General features: G+C 56.9%; 1 protein-coding gene across 1 annotated transcript in view; it reads right to left on the minus strand.

Moving 5' to 3' along the window:
• Positions 1–4,077: 4,077 nt before the first annotated feature.
• Positions 4,078–19,130, minus strand: part of Ntsr1 (neurotensin receptor 1) — a 42,369-nt gene continuing 27,316 nt past the window's right edge. The window contains exons 2-4 of the mRNA XM_003462814.5: positions 10,648–10,831; positions 6,916–7,006; positions 4,078–6,356 (exon numbers count right to left, since the gene is read on the minus strand). Coding sequence (XP_003462862.1) covers positions 6,107–6,356; positions 6,916–7,006; positions 10,648–10,831 — 525 coding nt within the window. The 3' untranslated portion in view covers positions 4,078–6,106. The remainder of the gene's footprint in view (positions 6,357–6,915; positions 7,007–10,647; positions 10,832–19,130) is intronic.

The following is a 19,130-nucleotide window of genomic DNA, read 5'->3' on the forward strand; positions in this document are numbered from 1 at the left end:
GATCATCTGTGGGGACACTGCTCCAGGATGGGCCCTGGAGGACTATGGGTCAGGCTACAGGTCTGCTCTGCCAGCCTCCAACACACAGTGGAGGAGGAAGCGGACTTCTACTCGGTCATTTCTTCAGTGGATTTTCTGAGTGCCTGTTAGGTACCAGCAGCCCTGCAAAATCAGGAGTGAGCTGACTATGTGACCGAGTCCTCGGCGGAAGGGGCTTACGCTGCTCCTGTTCCCCCTCAGGGCCCCCGGGAGGGGCCAGGGCTGTGGAAGCCCCTGGGCTCCAGTCTGCACTCTCACAGCCCTACCTGCAGACGTGGTGACCATCCTGTCATGGAGCCTTGAGTGTCAGCAGCAGCAGTGCAGCCAGGGACATGGGGGAGAGGCAGTCATGACCCTGAGCAGAGATGGGCTATCTGTGAGAAGCACCACGTTTAAAAGGAAGAACCTAGAATCGTGAAGGGAGCCTTTGTATGTTTGATCACCAAAGCCACAAACACTACAAGTGGCCTCAAGGGTAAGAAGGACCCTCTGCTTAGATGCAAGGTGAGGATGAGGAGACCAAATCACGGTGGGCAGACATGCACACCGCTTGACAGAAGGGGAAAGGACCAGGCCAGGACGGATGCCTGGGTGTGGCTTGTCAGCAGCTGCTGGGCAGTGGCATAACCCCACCTCTGTGGCCAGCGCTCTGCACAGGCACTGTTGGGAGCCCTGGGGCTGGCCACTGTGTCCACTGTCTGCCCCCTTAACCCCAGCCCACGGTGAGAGCCTGTATTCCTGGGGAGCTGGAACTTGCTGGGTGCCTCTGGCTTGTGAAGGTGACTAGGGGAAGGTCCTCTTCCTGGGCTGCTCAGGATCTCCGTCCTGGAGCAAATGTGGGCATAGGCTCCTGCAGAGTCCTGGCTCTGTGATGCTGGGCCCAACACTGTGACGTGTGACATTCCGGGGCCTCTGCCATCCTGTGAGCTGTGAGCCTCGGGGCTACTGCTCCCACCTGGCCGGAGGGAAGGAGTTGATCTGAGTCTCAGCTCTGCTGCTGAGGTCTTCAGGACACTGGGCAGGTCATTCCTCTCCGCCAGGCTTCAGTTTTCTGTCTGTGAAGTGTTCACTGGAGGGACGAGGGGACCCCCCAGCTGTGGGCTGTTGCAGGCAGGGGGCTGCAGCTCACAGGCTCTGCAGGGCGAGACCCTTGTCTGGGGGTGGGCGTTGAGGCCTGGACACTTTCTGCTGCCCCCAGACCCTCCTCCGGATGGGGTCACTGTCCTCTTCCCAGGCGGCCTCTGGCTCCTGTCCTTCCTGGCTCCTGTCCTCCTTCTCTCCCTCATGCCTTGCTTAGCTTCCTCTCTCTGTCCTGTCTCCCTCCTCTGTCTGGCCTCCTTCCCATGCTATCTCACCCATGCCAGAGTCGAGGCTGGTGCTGGCATCTGGGCTTTGTCCACCACTGCCCTACCTGTGACTGTGTGGGACGTTTTTTGTCTCATCTTCCTGGCTGCAGACTCTAAACTAGGGCTGAGTGTGAGCAGATAGATTATTTCTTCTAGAGGCGCCTCGAGGAGAGAGCCTGGGGGGCTGGGCTTAGGAGCCGCAGAGGGTGAGGCAGGTGCCCTTCGGGTCCCTGGTCCAGGCGCAGCTCCGCAGGTGACTGCCCGCAGAGTGGGGAGCATCTGGGAGTTTATCCAGCCCATCTGCCGTGGTGAGGGCTGGTTCCCGGCTGTGCAATCGGAGCCAGGTCTTCTTGCTCTTCGTGCTGTGGGCTGACGCACGGGCCATCAGTCCTGGGCCAGCAGGGCAGCGGAGACTGAGCTGAGAGGGTCAGGCTCCCCGTGCTCCCTAAGAGCCCCCTGCCTTCGGTGCTCCCTCGCAGAGTTCCCCCATGCCCAGTGATCCTGCATCATGAGTTGGGGTGGCAAGACAGGAGCTGCAGGGCTCCAGGACCCACAGGATGGTCCTGAAGCCTGTGTGTGTACTTGTGTGGGATATGTGTGTATGCATGCTCGTTTGCACACAGTGTGCCTGAGTGCATGTGTGTGAGTCTGTGTACACACAAGTGTGTGCCTATGCACATGTATGTTTATGGACAACATATGTGTACATGTGAATGTGTGTTTAGGGTGCAGGTGTGCACAAGTGTGCATGTATATGTGTGTGCATGTGTGAATGTGAGCACGCACTGCATGTGTGTATACGTGTGTGCACACATGTATACTGGGGGCCTCTACAAGCAAGAGGTGGGAGCTGGGCGCCCCCCCTCCCTGGCAGTGCCCTTCCCTCGGCCCATCCGCTCCCTCCACATCACTCCTTCCACAGACTCCGCCTGGACACGGTTTCCATGGTGCTCTGATAAAAACTGAAATTCTAAGCATAATTGCAGGGAGTGGCAGGGACGGTGGGGGAGGGGAGCTTCTTGAGCAGGAGGCTCAGGTTGGTTTTTCTCCTTCAAATGCATTTGAAATGGACAGAATTTTCTGCCCAGCTCTGGCCTGCTGCCTGGTGATGGCACTGGAGCCACCGTTCTCTCCTGTCCAGGCCTGCACACGGGCCAGCTCTGCAGACCCACAGGGTGGGTGCTGGCTTCAGTGAGGCTGGGGCTGATGGTGGCCAGGGTCAGGGCTGGCTTCCTGCTGCTCCTGACCACACTCTTTGTGACTGACTGGGAACTTCCCCTTCAGGGCCTCGAGTGCCTCTGGAGCCAGTGAGCCATTTGGGAATGTAAGGGCTTCGGGAAGAGAGGTGGTGCTGTCCCCGAGAGGCCTTGCGGGTGACGGGAAGAACGAAAAAGGGGAGCATGGACGGCACAGGGGTTCTGGGACCCAGGGCCACTGGCTGTACAGGGCTGGAGGGGCTGCACTGGCCTTCGGCAGACTCTGGGTGACTCTGCTGCTGACCACCTCTGACGTCGAGGACAGAACCGTGGGAGTGCCATCTGCAGCACCGCCCTCTGCCCCACAGAAGGTGGCTCTTGGCTTCGGACAGCCAGTACGCTGAGGCCTGGGGGTCCTGCTACAGGAGAGGAGGGAGACCAGGGGCAGGAAAGGGGACAAGGCCAGCAGGCACCTCCTAGGGCGGGGTCCCATCAGCCTGCCTGCAGGGAGCCAGGGAGGGTGGCTCTGGAGCCGATGCTCCACTGCCTGTGCACACATGTGTGAGACTCCTCACACCACCCAGCACTTACTGCAGTCGACATGGTTCACCCCCAGTGTGTGTGTTCCCATAGCTCCCCACACCGTGACCCTCAGAACAATTCTGGCCTCCTCCCCTCCACCCTGGAGTCTGCCTAGGAGAGGATGGGGTATTCAGACGGTGTGGGTGGCTCAGCGGGGGGTGTGAGTGGGGGAGGTGAGTAGGTCTCAGTGGAGGCCGCAGGCTGTGGACCAGGGCACGTGGTGAGCAGGTGCACTGCAGGGCCGGGCTGCTGTGGGCAGGAGAGTGGGAAGGATACGAGGTTGGGGTGGGAGAGTGGACAAGAGGACAAAGGGGCAGGGGCTAAATGCCAGGCAGGGGCTTCTGCCAGCTTTGCCAAGTCTCCTCTGCCCTCCTGGAGCTGGGGCGGGAAAGTGTCTGTCACGACGTCACAGGGCTGCCTCTCTGTCTTCCTCAGATGCCGATGGTCCGACTGGGCCCTGTGGCCAGTGGCTGCTTCGAGTTACATTCAGATTCCTCCTTCTTCCTCCAGAACAGTGTCCCTTCCCCAGGATCTTGGACAGCTTCGTTCAGGAGAATGAAATTGTGCTGACACACTTTGGTCTTCCGTGGTGTGGGGACAAAGCCTGGCCCTGTGCATGCTCAGCCAGTGCTCCACCGCCAAGCACCTCTGGACCCCAGTGATTTCACTTTTAAAAATTTAACCAGAATTTAAAAACAGTCACTGATCAACTGTGCATGGAGAAATTTCTGCCAGGAGCAAGCTCTCAGCTGAGACGCAGGGCAGGGGACGGAGGAGAGGGTCCCCGGTCTCTGGGGACGTGACAATGGCCGTGGGTTTTGATGAGAGTGCGTGGATGGATGGACGGCCGCTGCAGCAGCCCCTGTCTGAAGAAGGGAATGACTTAGGGGAAGGATGGTGCTCAGGAGTCCAAGTCGGTGCCCACAGGCTGCTTTATTGAGAGACAGAGGGGTTTGCTCCCTGTTGCAACGGTGCACATGGAGGGGTGTTTTAGGCACACAATAGATTTTGCTACCACACCTGGGCCTATGGGACTCTGGACCTCCTGGGGTGTAAGCTCTCGGCACCCAGGGCTAAGCCTTTAGAGGTTCACTGCCATGTGGCCAAAAGTCAGGACCCAGAGTAGGGCTAATGCGTCCCCTTACCACATCACACACACAGATCAAGTCTGCGTGCCAAGAGCTGGGGTCAGAGCTTGCTCCCCACGCCCCCAGACCTGCGCTGTCAGCACTGGGGGCCCACATGGTTAGGGGGTCGGCTCTGTCTGTTCTAGGCCATGCCTTCCAGGAAAGCCCCAGCCAGCCAAGAGAGTAGAATGGCTGTGCTTGTGTCTTAGTTGGAGAAACTGAGGATAGGAGGAATCATGGCACTTGCAGTCTGGAAAGCCCAGGTGGGGTCCAGGGCTGGAGTGCTCAGTCCTGAGTTCTGTGCTGCTTCAGACTGCAGTGCCCATGCCCAGCTTCAGATCTGGCAGTTGCTGAACTCTGAGCTCTCTCCCTGAGCACCACATTGCCCTCTGCAGGCCCCTTCTAGGTTGGGAGTCCTTCCAGGGGTCAGCAAATGGGCCTGGCTTGTGCCAGCCCAGCCCTGATGACCTGAAGGATCCTGTGGCTTGCAGAAGGATTTTGTGTCCTTGACTACTGCACAGATCCATGGCAGAGTGGCCAGATCCGGGTGGCTGCTCATAACCTGGCGTCAGCTTAGCATTTTACAGTCCAGCGCTGCCCCAGACAAGACTGGGTCCTGCACCCCAAGGTAGTGCAGTCCCTGCTGGCTGCCCCTGCTTGGCTTCCCTTCTCGGCAGGTGAGACCCTAAGACCACAAGATCTCCTCTAAAGGCCAGATCCTGCTTTCTGGATCCTTCTGTTATTCCCACTGCCCGTGCGGCCCCTGCCTGTCTCTGTGGGGAGCCTGTGCAGGTCCTGTCCTGTTTAGAGGTAGCTCCTGGAGACTGCAGAGGCGCCTGCTTCCCGGCGCCTGGAGCTGCGGGCCAGGGCAGCACCCTGGCGGCTGGTGACGAATGAGCCGTCCTAGCCTGGGGCAGCGGCAGCCAGCCAAGGGTCTGGACACACAGTCCAGCTTCTTACCTGCTCCAGTCCTGGCCCTACCCCCCCAGCCCAACTGGCCCTTCTCAGAGTCCCACCACAAGGCCAGATGGGCCAGTCTGGCCGCCACTGTGTGCCTGAAGTATCGGCTGGCCACTGCTGCTTGGGCTGGGGACACAGGCTACCCTGTCTGCCACTCTGCAGGACCGAGGTCCCGGTGCCCTCCTGCCTCGTGTCCATGAAGGGCCTTGGCTGTCTTGGCCTGGGTAAGGCCAGGCCTGGTGGGGGGCAGGTCTGGGCTTTCATGGGTTAACCCCTTTGTCCTTTCTGGGCATGGCCAAGCATAGGTCCCCTCTGTGGGCCCAGGCAAGGGCAGAGTAGGGTGGGGATGCCCTCACACTCGGCATGGGCCCAGGCCTGGAGGAGAGCTCTCGAGGGTTCCTCGGATACCCAGAGAGGCAGCCCGTGACCTGCGTGAAGAGCCTGGGTGAGGCCCAAGCCACAGCGCCCTGGCCCTGGGGCTGGACTCGCCTGATGGGATCAGAAGTGGGGCAGTGGTTGTGGCTTGCAACCCCCTCAACTGGATGGCAGAAATCTTGAGGGGGCTACAGAGGGACCCTCAGCCCAGGGCAGTCCTCTCACCTCCCTTCTGCTTTCTCTCTAAGCATCATTAATCTGACAACGAAGACAGCTGTATTCTGTGAGCACTGATGCCCTTGTCCATTTGGGGTCCAGGGTGGGAACAGGCTCTGGGTTCTGGATTTTGGGGGTGCTGGTGGAGGAGGAGGGCTGGGAGGGGGAAGAAGCAGAAGAGAAAGGACCTCAGGCTGAGGCCCCCACCGTGGCCTGGGCGAGCTACTCCCCTCGGCACCTCCGCGGCCTCTCAGGCCCGTGCATCCTAGTACAGCGTCTCCCGGGTGGCGCTGCTGGAGAAGCCGTGGTTGCTGGATACACTGTTGGTCTTCCGCGAGAATCCCGGCCTCTTCCTCCTCCGCCGCCACACAGGACAGAGGCAGGCCAGGGTGGACAGGAAGATCTGGCGGAAGTTGGCAGAGACGAGGTTGTACAGGATGGGGTTGATGGTGGAGCTGACGTAGAAGAGCGTGTTGGTCAGCATGTAGAAGTAGTGGTAGAAGTCGTAGAGGAACCTGTGGGGAGAGGCGGTCAGACCCTGCAGCCCAGGGCTCCAGGGGCCTGCATGATGGCCTTGGGGCGACAGCCTGCTGTCAGCATGGAGGTTGGGACTCCGTGCGGATATCTGACCACGAACTCCAGGGGCCGGCTCTGGTCTCCCTCTCACTTGGAATAGGCCTCTTCAGGCTGGAGCTGGGCTCTCTGCTCTGCCCCACCCCCCTGCCTGCACCCCCCTGCAGAGCACCAGCTACGTGTAGCTGAGTGCCTGCCTCCCCTGCCTGCCCTGCACACCTTCTCCTTCTCTCTGTGCCCTCCCGCATGTGACCCTGCTCACCCTTGAGTAGACCTGGGGTGGCCGAGACCCTACGGTTGGCAGCCTGTGAGGAGACCCCAAGACCCAGTCCAGTGGCTCGGGCTCTCAGGGTCTGCTGTGTCTGCTCCACTCGGCTCTCCTGGCCTCAGCCTGTGCATCTGCAGGCCCCGGGCTCAGCACACTGGCCCAGGCTTCCGTGCTGGCCTGCCAGCCCCCATCTGCCTGTTCTGGGGACGCCTGCCCAGGGCCCAAGTACTCACGGGGTCCACTGCTCAGTCGAGATGTAGCAGAACATAAGGCGGCGCACATGGTAGGGCAGCCAGCAGACCACAAAGGCAACGACCACAGCGCCTGGAGGGCAGGGAGACGGGGCTCAGAGATGTGGGCTTCGGAGAAGAGGTGGCCTCAGAGATGGATGTGGACCCAGAGATGGACATGGACCCAGAGACAGACGTGGATCCAGAGGCAGACGTGGATCCAGAGGCAGGCTTCAGGGAGATACAGGGTGAATACTAAAGTATTCTTAAAGATGTCAGTGCTACACAAATGACCTGTAGATTCAGTGCAATCCCTATCAAATTACAATCACTTCTTTTTCAGAAATAGAAAAACTCAACCCAAAGGTTCATAAGGAATCTCAAGAGGCCTTGGCTATCCAAAGCAACGTCATAAAAGGTTCTATGGCTGGAGTTCTCATGCTTTCGGATTTCAAAACTTCATGCAAGCTGCAGTAATCACAACGGTCTGGCTCTGGCGGACAGACGCAGAGCAGAGCCAGCCACAGGCCACGGCCCTTGCACCGCAGGGCAGGGCAGCCTCCTCACAGTCAGGGCGGGAAGCGGAGGCGCTGTCCGTGCAGGACTTGAAACTGGGCCTTCCCTCACCCTTGTCCAAAACTAACCCAAAACGACAAAGGCCTAAATGTGAGACTTGAAACCATAAATCTTCTAGAAGAAAACAACACAGAAACTTCAGAAGGCTGAGTCTGGCAAATGTTCTTTTCTTTTTCAGGCAGTGCTTTCTGGAGTGTGACACAAAGCCCATGAGAGGGACAGGCAGACGGAGCTGTACCCACATGCACGGCCTGCACACAGCAAAGTGGGCCACTAGCGTGGGCGCAGGGTGCAGGGCCTGAGAGCCCGCCACTTGCATCCGCTAAGGGGTTAATGCCAGGCACCCAGAAAGAACCGCTGAAGATCGATGATAAAGCAAATGAGCAGACTCGGAAATGAGCAGAGGACGTGAACTGAAAACGAGCACACAATGGCCAAAGGGGCCACGAGCAGTTGCTCAACAATGCCAGTCACTGGGGATGGGCAGACCCCAAGCATGGTGGTGCCACATCCACCAGTCGCCCTGCAAACCAACAGCGGAGCGTTGGGAGAGCCGGGAACCGCTGCAGGCACAGCGTGATGGCTCCCCAAGAGGTTGAAGAGCATCGGCAGGGGCCCTAGCAATCCACTGCGGGTTACACTGCGGGTTACACCCCGAAGCACTGAGAGCAGGGCCCAGGAGGGACTGTCACAGCTGCACAGCCCATGGCAGCTTGCGGGCAGAAGCAGCCCACGTGTCCGGTGACCGATGAATCTGCACATAAAACGCAGCCCGTCCACGTGGTGGAATGTTACTCAGCCTCAAAAAGGAGGGAACCCGACAGCCGCACCAACACGGATGAGCTTTGCAGACCTTATGCTGTCACAGAAGGGCAGCTGCTGTGTGCATCCATTCGTGAGTTCGCTGTGGAGCCAGGAGAACAGGCACGGGACAGGAAGGTGGGTGTCAGACTGAGGGAGGGCACCAGGGCGTGGGCTTTGAGCGGGGAAGGAGAGGAGGTTCTGGAGATGAATGATGGGAGGGTTCAAGCCAGCATGCAGGTGCCAAATGCCACAGAACTGCACGCCTACCAATGGTCACCATGGGAATTTTATGCTCTATAATTTTTAATCACAATTTTAAAAACAATTTTAAAACAAAAAATTAAGAAACCACCTGGGGGAACTCCTTGCAAGCAGAGGGCTCCCAAGTCCAGAGCACACAAGGGTGACCACAACAGACTGTGCCTGACAGAGTCAAGCAGGGTCCTCAGTCTCTGCATCTGGGGAGTGCAGAGTGGACCCAGAGGCCTCGAGCTCTCCTGGTCTGAGGGAGTCCTTGTCTGAGGAGACTGCAGTCAGGACCCTGCTAGGAATGCAGTCTCCCAAATTCCCCGGAGGCAGAGTTGAGGTGCCTGGGTCTTAGAGGACACCTCAGGGGCTGCCACCTCACTGGGTGCTGGCGACTGCTCTGGACAGATTCCTGGGGCTGAGGGGACAGAGGCCTGATGGTGGGATCAGGCCAGAGGGGCAGCCGGAGTGTACTGTGAGGTTATCACTCGCAGGCCCTTCTGGGGCAGAAACTTAAACATCCAGGGGTGCCAGTAGCCAGGAGGCACAGGAGGCACAGGAGTTTGGCTGCCTATGTCCCATTGCCCACTGGATCTCTGAGTTCTGGGAGGCCTGAGCTGTCGCCCTGTCCCCAGTGGCTCAGGAGGGCGTTGCTTTGGCGATGCAGCTCAGAGTTTGCCCCTGGTGGGAGGGACCTGGAGGTGAACTGGCCAGCACGGAAGCCGACAGTGGGGCCTTGCGGGGTGCATCCCACCAGGACCACCCCCTGGTGCCTGCCTGCACAGGCCAAGCCAGCAGCCAACAGGCCAAGTACAAAAGGTTCCAGCCAGAGGGTCACCTCCTGCTCCTCGGTGCTGCCAGGCACCAGTGGACAGGTGGACAGATGGACTCATCCCTACCGAGCGCCCGAGGGCTGACCTGGTGGCCCTCACACAGGGCAGGCGGGGGCTGCCTTGTGTCTCTGAGTGCCTGTGCCTTTCCTGATCTTTGTTGCCTAGGAGACAGCCAGGAGGGGATGGCAGAAACTTGGTCAGGACAGTGATGACTGGGAGGCCACCAACAGCCCAGCAGGAAGGGCCAGCAGCGGCCTCTGGAGGTTGCATCATGGCAGTACGGCAGGCCCAGGAGCCCACAGCAGGCAGGCAGGCAGGCAGGCAGCCAGCCAATTCACAGGCCACAGCCCCAAGGACAGCTGTTTAGGGCCAGGGACATCCCGCTCGGCCCCAGCCCAGGCTCCACCTGCCCTCCGCACCTGCGAGAGCAGTGAAGACACAGCTGGGCCCCAGCGGGTATTTGGAGAACGAATCCTTCTGCCACAGACAAGCCAGGCCCTGCCTCGGAGGTCTCCCACCCACACACCGAGCTGCTGCCCGCTCCCTGCCACGTCCACTAGGGGCTCCTCACAAGAACGTTCGCCGAGCACAGCAAGTGGCACTGGCCACACCTCGGGGCAAACCCGTACGGAGCCGGACCAGGAGCCACAGGCTCCAGCAGGGAAAGTGCACACCACAGTGTTCAGAATAAAGAGGTGTCTGTCTGTCTGTCTGTCCTGAGACTTTCCTATCGCACCTGGAGCCAAGCTACTGTTCCCTGAGGCTGCATGGGACCATGATACAGACCTGCCCCTCAGCTAAGTTTTCTTTTTCTTTTTCTTGGCACTGGGGATTGAACTCAGGACCTCACACTTGCCAGGCAGGCGCTTACGTCGCTGAGCTAAACCCCTGGCCTGCCAAGCTTTCTTGACAAACATCCATGAACTACAGGGCCTTTGCACAGCACGCCCCTGCTTGTAGCTGTTTTCAAGACCTGCTCCTGTCCTCAGGGCTGGACACTACCTCCCAGAGAGCCCCCACTTGGCTTTTCTTTCTTCCTCCCACTGGTTGCTGGGGGCGTTTGATTTTCCCTGGAGCCCTGTTCCTATGCATGGCTGACCCACTCTGCTACCCTTACAGCTATGAGTGCGACCCTGTGGCTACACTGAGTGCCCAGCAGGCCTGCCTGGTGTGTGGACAGTAGCATAGCCGGGACCTACTGTGAACCTGGCCCTGGTTTAGGTCTTGCAGCGCAGCTGCCTCTGCCCCGCCCTGGCCCAGCGCCCACGTTACATACGGAGGACATGGACGCCGTGGCGCAGGGCCTGGATTCTGCCGGGCTCGATGGACATGCTGAATGTGCCGGGCTGTGTCCCCTGCTCGGCAGCCTGGCGCACCATGATGGTCAGCTTGTTAGCGATGACGGTGTTCAGCACGGAGATGACCACCATGGGGAACACGAAGGACGTGAAGGTGTTGACCTGAAGGAGAACACATGGACAGTCAGTCAGGCGGACCTCACCTGTCCTGCCTGCTGCACTGCTCGGGGCAGGACCCACGCCAGCGTGGATGGTGCCCCGTCAGCCTGGCTGCCCTGCTGTTAGGCTGTCCCTGACACCCATGCCCAGGCTCCACCCCACACAGCGCAGCAGGCTCTTGACCCTCAGGGCGCCGTGCAGTGAAGGCTGTGGCTAGGGGCTGTGTTCTCCACTCCTGGGTCTGGGTTCAGAGTCTGTGACTAGGGCCCTGAATGCTGCCCAGAGGCCGAGGCCGACCGCCACACCCTGGCCCCGCCCAGCGCTGGAAAGTGGCAATGAGGCCCCTACGCCCCTCCACCTTCCATGTACACCGGTCTGGGGAAAGCAGGCTACAGAGAGGACAAGCTCTTGCCCAAGGCCACTGGCGCATATGTGGATTTGAACCGACTCCTCTCGGCCACGGAGAGCCACTCAGAGGTCACAGAACATGGCAGGCTGGCTCCCCTGGTTGCCGCTGAGCCCCCTCAGAAGCTCCTGGCCTCTTCTGCAAGGGCTCAAGCCATCCAAGGAGAGGTGGCCTGGGTTCACCTTAGAGTTTCAATTGCAAAAGCTCCAGGCAGAGGTCACTTGGGAACCCCACTTGCCCAAGTTGGCTCTATATGGCGTGGGACACCATGACCTCAGCCCTGTGAGGGTCTGGGCAAGGGTCTGGCCACACACTGGGGGAGCCGTTGCACCCCCTCATTTCCCAATGTGCAGGATGGTGAGGGGCTCGTGGGGATGTGGGCCCCAGCTGGGCCTAGACGGGGAGAGAGCCCCATGTGTGGTGAATGACTACGGCCGAGCAGAATCTAAGCAGAGGGAACCCCTTGCAGAGCAGAGGCAGCAGATACAGGTACTCTGGGGGCATGGGCCTCCCTGGGCAGACTTGCTGTGGGCCAGTATGATGTCAGTCTGTCGCGGGAGGACACACTGGTTTGAAATTCCAATGGGAAGGGGGCTGGGGATTTAGCTCAGCGGCATAAGTGCCTGTCTTGCAAGCAGGCAGTCGTGAGTTTGATCCCCGGTACCGATAAAAAAAAAAAAAAAAAAAGAGTGATATAAAAACAAAACATAACAAAAGAGCTTTTAAAAAAAATTCCAATGGGAAAAATCCAAGAATAGCCTGGAAAGTTCTCGGACGGATGAATAAGGAGGAGCACCGTCCCCTCCAGCCTCCCTCTGCTGTCTGTTGGAATGCACTGAAAATCCATCAAGTAGGCAAATAAACAGACGGAGACCCCACGGGACAGTGCCCAGTTAGACAAAGACGTGTCCTGCATGCGATAGAGGTGCCGCTCCATCATGGGACACAGAGACCCAGCCAGGAGGGGACACTGGGCCCCAACCTCTGCTCCCCCTACCTCCTTTCCTGGGGAACAGAGCTCTGCAGAAGCTAAACAGGACCTGAGCTCCCCAATCAGCACGTTGCCAAGGGCACGGGCCAGCCCTGATTGGACAGTGCCCATGCATCCCTGCACCAATCACATCTGCCCAGTGAGGGTCTCCCAGGCCTTCACTGAACACCACCCTTGCTCTGGGCTGGCTGAACAAGAGACTGCACCTGTGGCTATTGGCATCTTTTCTCTCCTTGTTGGGGAGCCCCTGCCCAAGAACGAGGCCAGCGTGGGCAAGAGAAGAGCACACCACGATGTCCAAGGAGCTCCTGGATCCAGCTGTGCCTGCAGCCAGTGCTCCTGGACTTGCAGTGTTTCCTGGGTAAGATAAATATCTCTTCCCTCAGGTAGGACGGTTTTTCTGCATTCCTAAAACTTGTGCCCTAACTCATACAGCTCTGACACACACGCACACACACATACACAATCAAGTAGAGAGAGAAAAACTTAAAAACAAAAAACATACAATTACAAGAAGAAGTCATGAAATTTTAAATGTAAGTTACCTCTCCCTGAGCTTGACTGCAGTGTGGCGGTGTCCAGGCACACGACGCGATGTTTAGACACGCAGAGGCGCCTGGGCGGGATTGCACCCTCCTGCTAAGTACCATGGCTCACGTGGTCACCTCTGTCCCCCGGGAGAGGCGTCAGACCGCTCGAGCCTCACCACCTGGGCTAGCACCGTGCACCTCTCAGAACTTGCCCGAGTGACGGAAGCTTTGCCCCTTTGCCTGCACCCCTGACGCCTGCACCTCTGCCCCTGGTGATCACCACCCTTCTGTTTTTATGGAACTTTTTAAGGTTCCACACATGAGGGATGTCAAGTGGTTTTGTCTTCTGCATCTGGCCTGTTTCACCCAGCATAACACCTGCTAGGCCCCTCCACGGTCGCGATGGCAGGATCTCGGTAAAGCGCTGTGCCCTGCATTGTCACCTGGCCGGGAGGCGCTGAGGGGGCACAGCAGTGCGGACCAGCTCGGCACGCTGGTTGCTTCATCTGGACAGAGGCTGCTGGGTCGAGATGGCTCCAGGTGCTTCCAAGGACCTACGCTGCCTTCAACTTATGCCGTGCCGGCGGTGTGCAAGGCGTCCTTCCTGGCACCCTCCTGGCACTGCTGATTCTGACGGTAGTGAGACGACCCAGGTGAGCAGGGCTTTCGGTTTTCTTCCCTGATGACCAGTGATGTCCAGCTACCTGTCGGCCGTCTGTAGGTCTCCTGAGGCAAAACGTCAGCTGCGGTCCTTTGCCTGTTGTTAATCAGGTTTTTTTCTGGCTAGTATACATTCCTTCTGTATTTTGGATATTAACCCCTTGGATATGTAGATTGTAAATGTTTTCTTCTTCCATTTGGTAGATTTCATTTTTTTGTTCCCTTTTTATTTGATTTGGTCTTTTGCTTCCTACACTTTTGGTATCATGGCCAAAGGTCACTGGCTGCCATGACCAGTCAAGAAACTATTGCTCTGACCTTTTTCTGTAGTTTTGTGGTTTCGGACTTTATGTCTAGGTTTTAATACATTTTACGTTGATTTTCATGTGTAACGGGACTGTGCCCAGTTTTCCCAGCACAGTTTAATCCAAGACTGCCTTTTCCCCACCGTGTATTTCCACTGCCAATTTGACATCCATGGGAGGGTTTCTATCTGGGCTCTGTTCTGTTCATCACACTGTCTCCTTCTCTACACCTCTACCCTGCTTGTCTTCCTCATCCCTTCTTTTTTTTGTAGTGGGATAAACTTGTGGCCTTACCCCGGCCAGGCAGGCGCTGTACCACCGACCTTCATTCCCGGCCCGGTCTCACTTCTTTTTCTCTGGATAGTTTGAGATCAGGAAGTTTTCTGCTTTCTCAAGACTGCTGTCTGGGGCTTTTAGAATTGTTGTTGGTACTTCTGTGGAAAACACGATTGGAAGTTTGATAGGGACTGAAGCGAGTCTGTAGATTGAGTCTTGCGGACATTTGACATTAATTACTACAATCCATGAACATAGGCTCTTTCTCAGTAGCTGTACCTTTTTCAGTATCTTTCATCAGTGATTTACAGTTGTACAGACCTTTCACCTCCTTGGTTAAATCTATTCCTATTTTACTTTATTTTTGTAGCTATTATAAACAGAATTGTTTTCTTAGTTTCTTCTTAAACAGTTCACTGTTAGTGCACAGAAACACAGCTGATTGTTGTACGCTGCGGTGTGCGAGCTGCTGCACACTTTGTTTTTGTATTCTGCAGCTTCCCTGAATTTGTTTACATTTTCTGTTTAACAGTTTTTGATGGCCTCTGTTAGAGTTTCCGTACTAAGCAGATGCTGCCAGCCACCAAGGCACCTTCACCCTCTCTTCCCACTGTAGACACCCGACCTGCTTTCTTCTCGATTATTGTTCTGGCCAGGACTTGTGTTGGGCACCACACTGAACAGAGGTGTGGAGAACAGGCGACCTGTCTTATTTCTGGTTGTTGGGGAAATTTTTTTGCTTTGTGACTGTGGTACGTGATACTGGTCACACAGGGATCATGTGGCGGCACATTCCGTGTGCATCTGGTTTGCTGAGTGTCTTGATGGTGGAGAGATGTTGGGTTCTGTCGTGTGATTTTTTTCTGCCTCTGATGGGATCATCTTGGCATTTCACCCTCCACTCTGTTACTGCTCTCTGTGTGGCTCTCTGCGTGTTGAACCATCCTTGTACCCAGGGATAAATCCCGCCTGATCCTGGTGGGTGATCCTTTTAATGTGCTGTTGAATTTCGCTTGCTAGTGTTTTGTTGAGAATTTTTGCATCTACATTCATCAGAGATATTGGCCTTTAATCTACATTTCTCACCGTTTCCTTGTCTGGCTTTGGTATTGGGGTAATACTGACTTTATAAAATGAATTAAAGTGTGTTCTCTCTCCTCCAACTTTTTGAAAGTGTTTGAGAAGGGCTGGTATTAATTTTCCTTCAAATGTTGAACCGAATTCTCCTGTGAAGCCATCTGGTCCTAGGCTTTTCTTTGTTGGAAGGTTTTTGATTACAGATTTAATATCTGCTCATCACAGGGCTTTTCAGATTTTCCTATTTCTCCATGACTCAGCTTCGGCTGTGCGGTTTTTCTAGGTGATCTCCTTCGTATGTAGTTAGTTGCTGGAGACAGCATGGTTTTTGAGCCTTTTTATTTGAGGCATTTGCTGACACATCTCTTCTTTCCTTTCTGACTTCCGCCATGTGCCGTCTTTGCTTCTTCGTTTCCTTCTCTCCCTCTCTCTGGCTTTCCTCCTCACTGCCCAGGGCCTATCCTCAGAGCTGGGGCCCCAGAAAGCAGACACCAACAAAGCGGAATGACCCACAGTGATTTCAGGGCCAGTGAAAGCTATAAACACAGGCGATGCTGGGGGCCACCCAGCTGGGTAAGGCCTGGGAGCTCAGGGAGGCCCCTGCTAATGGGTGAGTCTGACATCTGGTGACATGGCATGCAGAAGCCTGTGGGGCCCTGAGCTTTCCTTGCAGAGGGTCCTGCAAACTCAGGGGCTCAAGGGGGGATGAGACTGCCACAGGAGTCAGCAGCTGGGCAGGGAACTGTACAGAGGAAGCATAATGACCCGCCAGGTACAGCCACCACCCTCACCTGCTGACCCTCCACCTCAGCCACAAGGGTGGCCTGGGGGACACTGTCCCAATGACTCACCCAGTTCAAGGGTTGAGCCGGCCGATTGGTGAGGTGTCCATGTGCCATCACACCCAGCCTGCCGTACCCACGGTGCCTTGTGAGCTTGCATGGCTGGGGTTGCATAGAGCATGTCTGCAAACAGGTAAAGGCACAACCAGCCAGTGGGAGTGTGACCACCATGGCCCTGAGCTCTCCTGCGCCTTCTCACCCCATTTCATACTCTGCAAAATAATCACTTATTTTGTACTGGGGCTCTCTCTAATTAATACCATTGTGTTTAGATAGAGAGACAGCTCCAATTCACTGGTGCTTCAGGGCTCAGAGGCAGCCCAAGGTGAGCAGGAAGGTACAGAACATTGATGAGGATCTTTGCAAAACCTGGAGGATTTGAAGGGCAGCCGCTGAGGATGCAGAAAGGGAAGGCTGGAGAAGAGGCCACCTGCTCACCTCTCCAACACAGTGGTCACTGGGGCCACCTTGGCTGGCCTTGCAAAGGACTCTGAGTGGACAACCACCCCCGGCCAGGCCAGGCCAGGGCGAGTGATGGCCTCCCAACCCTGGACAGACAGACTCCCGGGAAGGAAAACCCCTCAGCAAATGCTGACACAGGGACAGCTTTGCAAGGTTCTTGCCACTCTCTGTCCGTCCTTCTCCACTGCTCTGAGACCAGGGGCGATGACATAATGAATTACAGAAATGCTGAACGCCAAGGTCATCAGTGACTCTTATCTGAGACAGCAAAAGGGGAGAACAACTTAAACTCCTACCTTTTGTAATATCTGATCTGTGACACACTGGACTATGCAGCCCTGGTTGGCAATGCCCACTGGGGCCCTCTATCATCCTTCATCAGGTGTCTGGAGCTCATGCTCGCATGGTTTGAGGAAACCAAAGCTGTGGGACTTACTACCCAACATGGACATAGAGGAGCCCAGAAGTCAAAACAGCTCAGCATGGAGCCATGTATTCTCTGCAACCAGCAGAGACCACGGACCCAGCCCAGGTGAAGTCCAGCCAGGGTCTCCAGGAACAGAGCATCCACCTGCAGATATGCAGCATTTCTGGCCTGACTTTCAGAGGAATGGCAAGAGGACAGGGTATCTCATCTAAGGAAGCCATGTGGTCATCCTGGTGTCAAAGAGGCACCTCAAAGAGGAAGCAGACGGACAATGCAGCTGCTAGACAGTTTTCAGCTGGCTGCAACCAGTCCATTCTATTGTCAGAGAGTTCATGTGTGTGAATTTGGGGTCAACAATGGGACAACATTTGAATTCCTCTAGCTTTCACTTTCTAGCCAATATCACAGCCTCGGGTAACCATTTGGGCACACTTTGTGGAAGCCAGATGCCAACTCAGCCCTACACGGACCTCTTAGTGGACGTGATGTCACAACTGTGAGGTAGAGAGGATAGTGCTCTCCTTTTATGGAAGGAGGAACACACACCTAGCTGTGGACCCTGGTACCCAGGGGAATCAGGTGGACACATGAGCCAGACAAGCACCCGCTGGTATGGAACACAGACAAGGTGCATGGTCCTCGTCCTCAAAAATGGGCAAGGTAGGCACAGCCTCCTCACTTCCAGAGGGCACTTTGTATGGCAGCTGGCAGGTTTTGAGAACATCCAGTCCAAAGGCCATGAGTCCTTGGCACCTCTTGAGTTAAAACTGCCCGAATGGAAATTCTGTCCACCTCCTTCCTTCCTTCCTTCCTTCCTTCCTTCTTTCCTTCCTTCCCTCCTTCCCCCTTGTCTTTCTCTTCTGGTTTGGAATTTCTGGGAGAGGTTGGGCCACGGTGATTGGGGTCACAGTCCAGTGATTTCCAAAGCAGCAAGGAGATATGGTTTTCAGCACCACGGACAGCGCCAAGCTCCCCTGTGGGTGGTGCTGACTGCAGCTGGGGTGTGGGCAGGTGCTGGGAGGGGACGCAGCCCTGGAAGCCTCCAGCCCCTTCGTCTAGATGGGGCAGGTGAGCAGCCTGTCAGCTTTGCAGGACTGCCCTCCCCGCCGTGCTGGGCAGCCAGCAGCCCTGAATGTAGAATCCTCTCCCCCTTGATGGCTGGAGCCAGAGGCCACTGTGTGAATGTGAACTTGGCAGATGGGGAGTCATATCCTGTCTGCACCCAGCTGTGTTCCAGGCCTGGCTCCCGTCCAGCTGCTGGGAGACCACTAACTCAGCCCCAAGGCCTCAATCGGATTAGGGAAATGGCCTTCCAGACTGTCCTGTCCTCTGCCACCTGCATGGAGCCTTGGGAAGGGCCCTCCCCTGGCTCAGGGTAGCAGGGCAGGCACAGGGCCTGGCCTTGGCCCAGAGCCCCCAGCACAGCTCTGGAAGCACCTCCTTAGCTTAGTGGGGATGGCAGGCTGCTTTGCCGGGGTTTTTCAGCACTTCTTAAAATGGACAGGGCCATCTGCGCGGGGAGCAAGCATCAGGGGCAGTGGCTGAAGGTCTGTCTGCTGTGCTTTCACGTCGCCGCCAGCCAAGAAACCCATTACTGTGCTCAGATTTGAGGGACATCTTCTGGGCAGCAGTGAGCAGCCAGTGGGGTGGACTCTGCCTTGGCCACAGCCCTGCCTTGGCAGCTAGGCGGACTCTTATTTCTCTGTTCAGGAGCCTGTGGTCTATGTGGGTGCTCTGAGGAGCTCAGATCCAGCCTCAGGCTGTGACAGTGACACCTGCTGTGGAGAAGAGCGTTCTGCACGCAGTCACCATCTGTAACCCCCAGCTGCCGCTCGCCCGGCCCCTGAACCACGTTCCAGCCCAAGCAAGCTGCTAATGAGCCCTGATCTGATTCCGAGGATGAGCAGTGGGATCAACACACTTCGCTGCGTGTTCGAGAGCCTCAGCCTGTGCCCTTGTGAGAAGCAGAGCCATCCAGACAGCTTCTTTGCTCCATGCCAGGGGAGCTGGGGGCCTCCGGACACTGGCTGCAGTTTCCAGGGAGTCTGGGCAAAGCCTTCAGCTGCACATCCCGAGGCGGGGCCGGGCTGGGGACCAGCAGTCACAGGGGGCCTTGGCTTTGCATTTCAGGGTGCGCTGCCTGTGCTCAGTGTGCAGGCCCTGCTCCCCACTCCCACTCCTGCGACCGGGCTCCATGTTGCTACCTGGTTCCCAGCAGCTGAACCTCCGGCCCCACCACTTTCAGTGTGCTTTCCTGCCGTGTATTGTGTGGGCAAATATCCTGTCCCTCCCGTGTCCACTGGCACAGCTGGCCACCACACTTCCC

The sequence above is a fragment of the Cavia porcellus genome, unplaced genomic scaffold (genome assembly GCF_034190915.1).
Source record: "Cavia porcellus strain 051 isolate PalLab524CR breed Dunkin Hartley unplaced genomic scaffold, mCavPor4.1 scaffold_5, whole genome shotgun sequence".
In the NCBI taxonomy this organism is placed as follows: domain Eukaryota; kingdom Metazoa; phylum Chordata; class Mammalia; order Rodentia; family Caviidae; genus Cavia; species Cavia porcellus.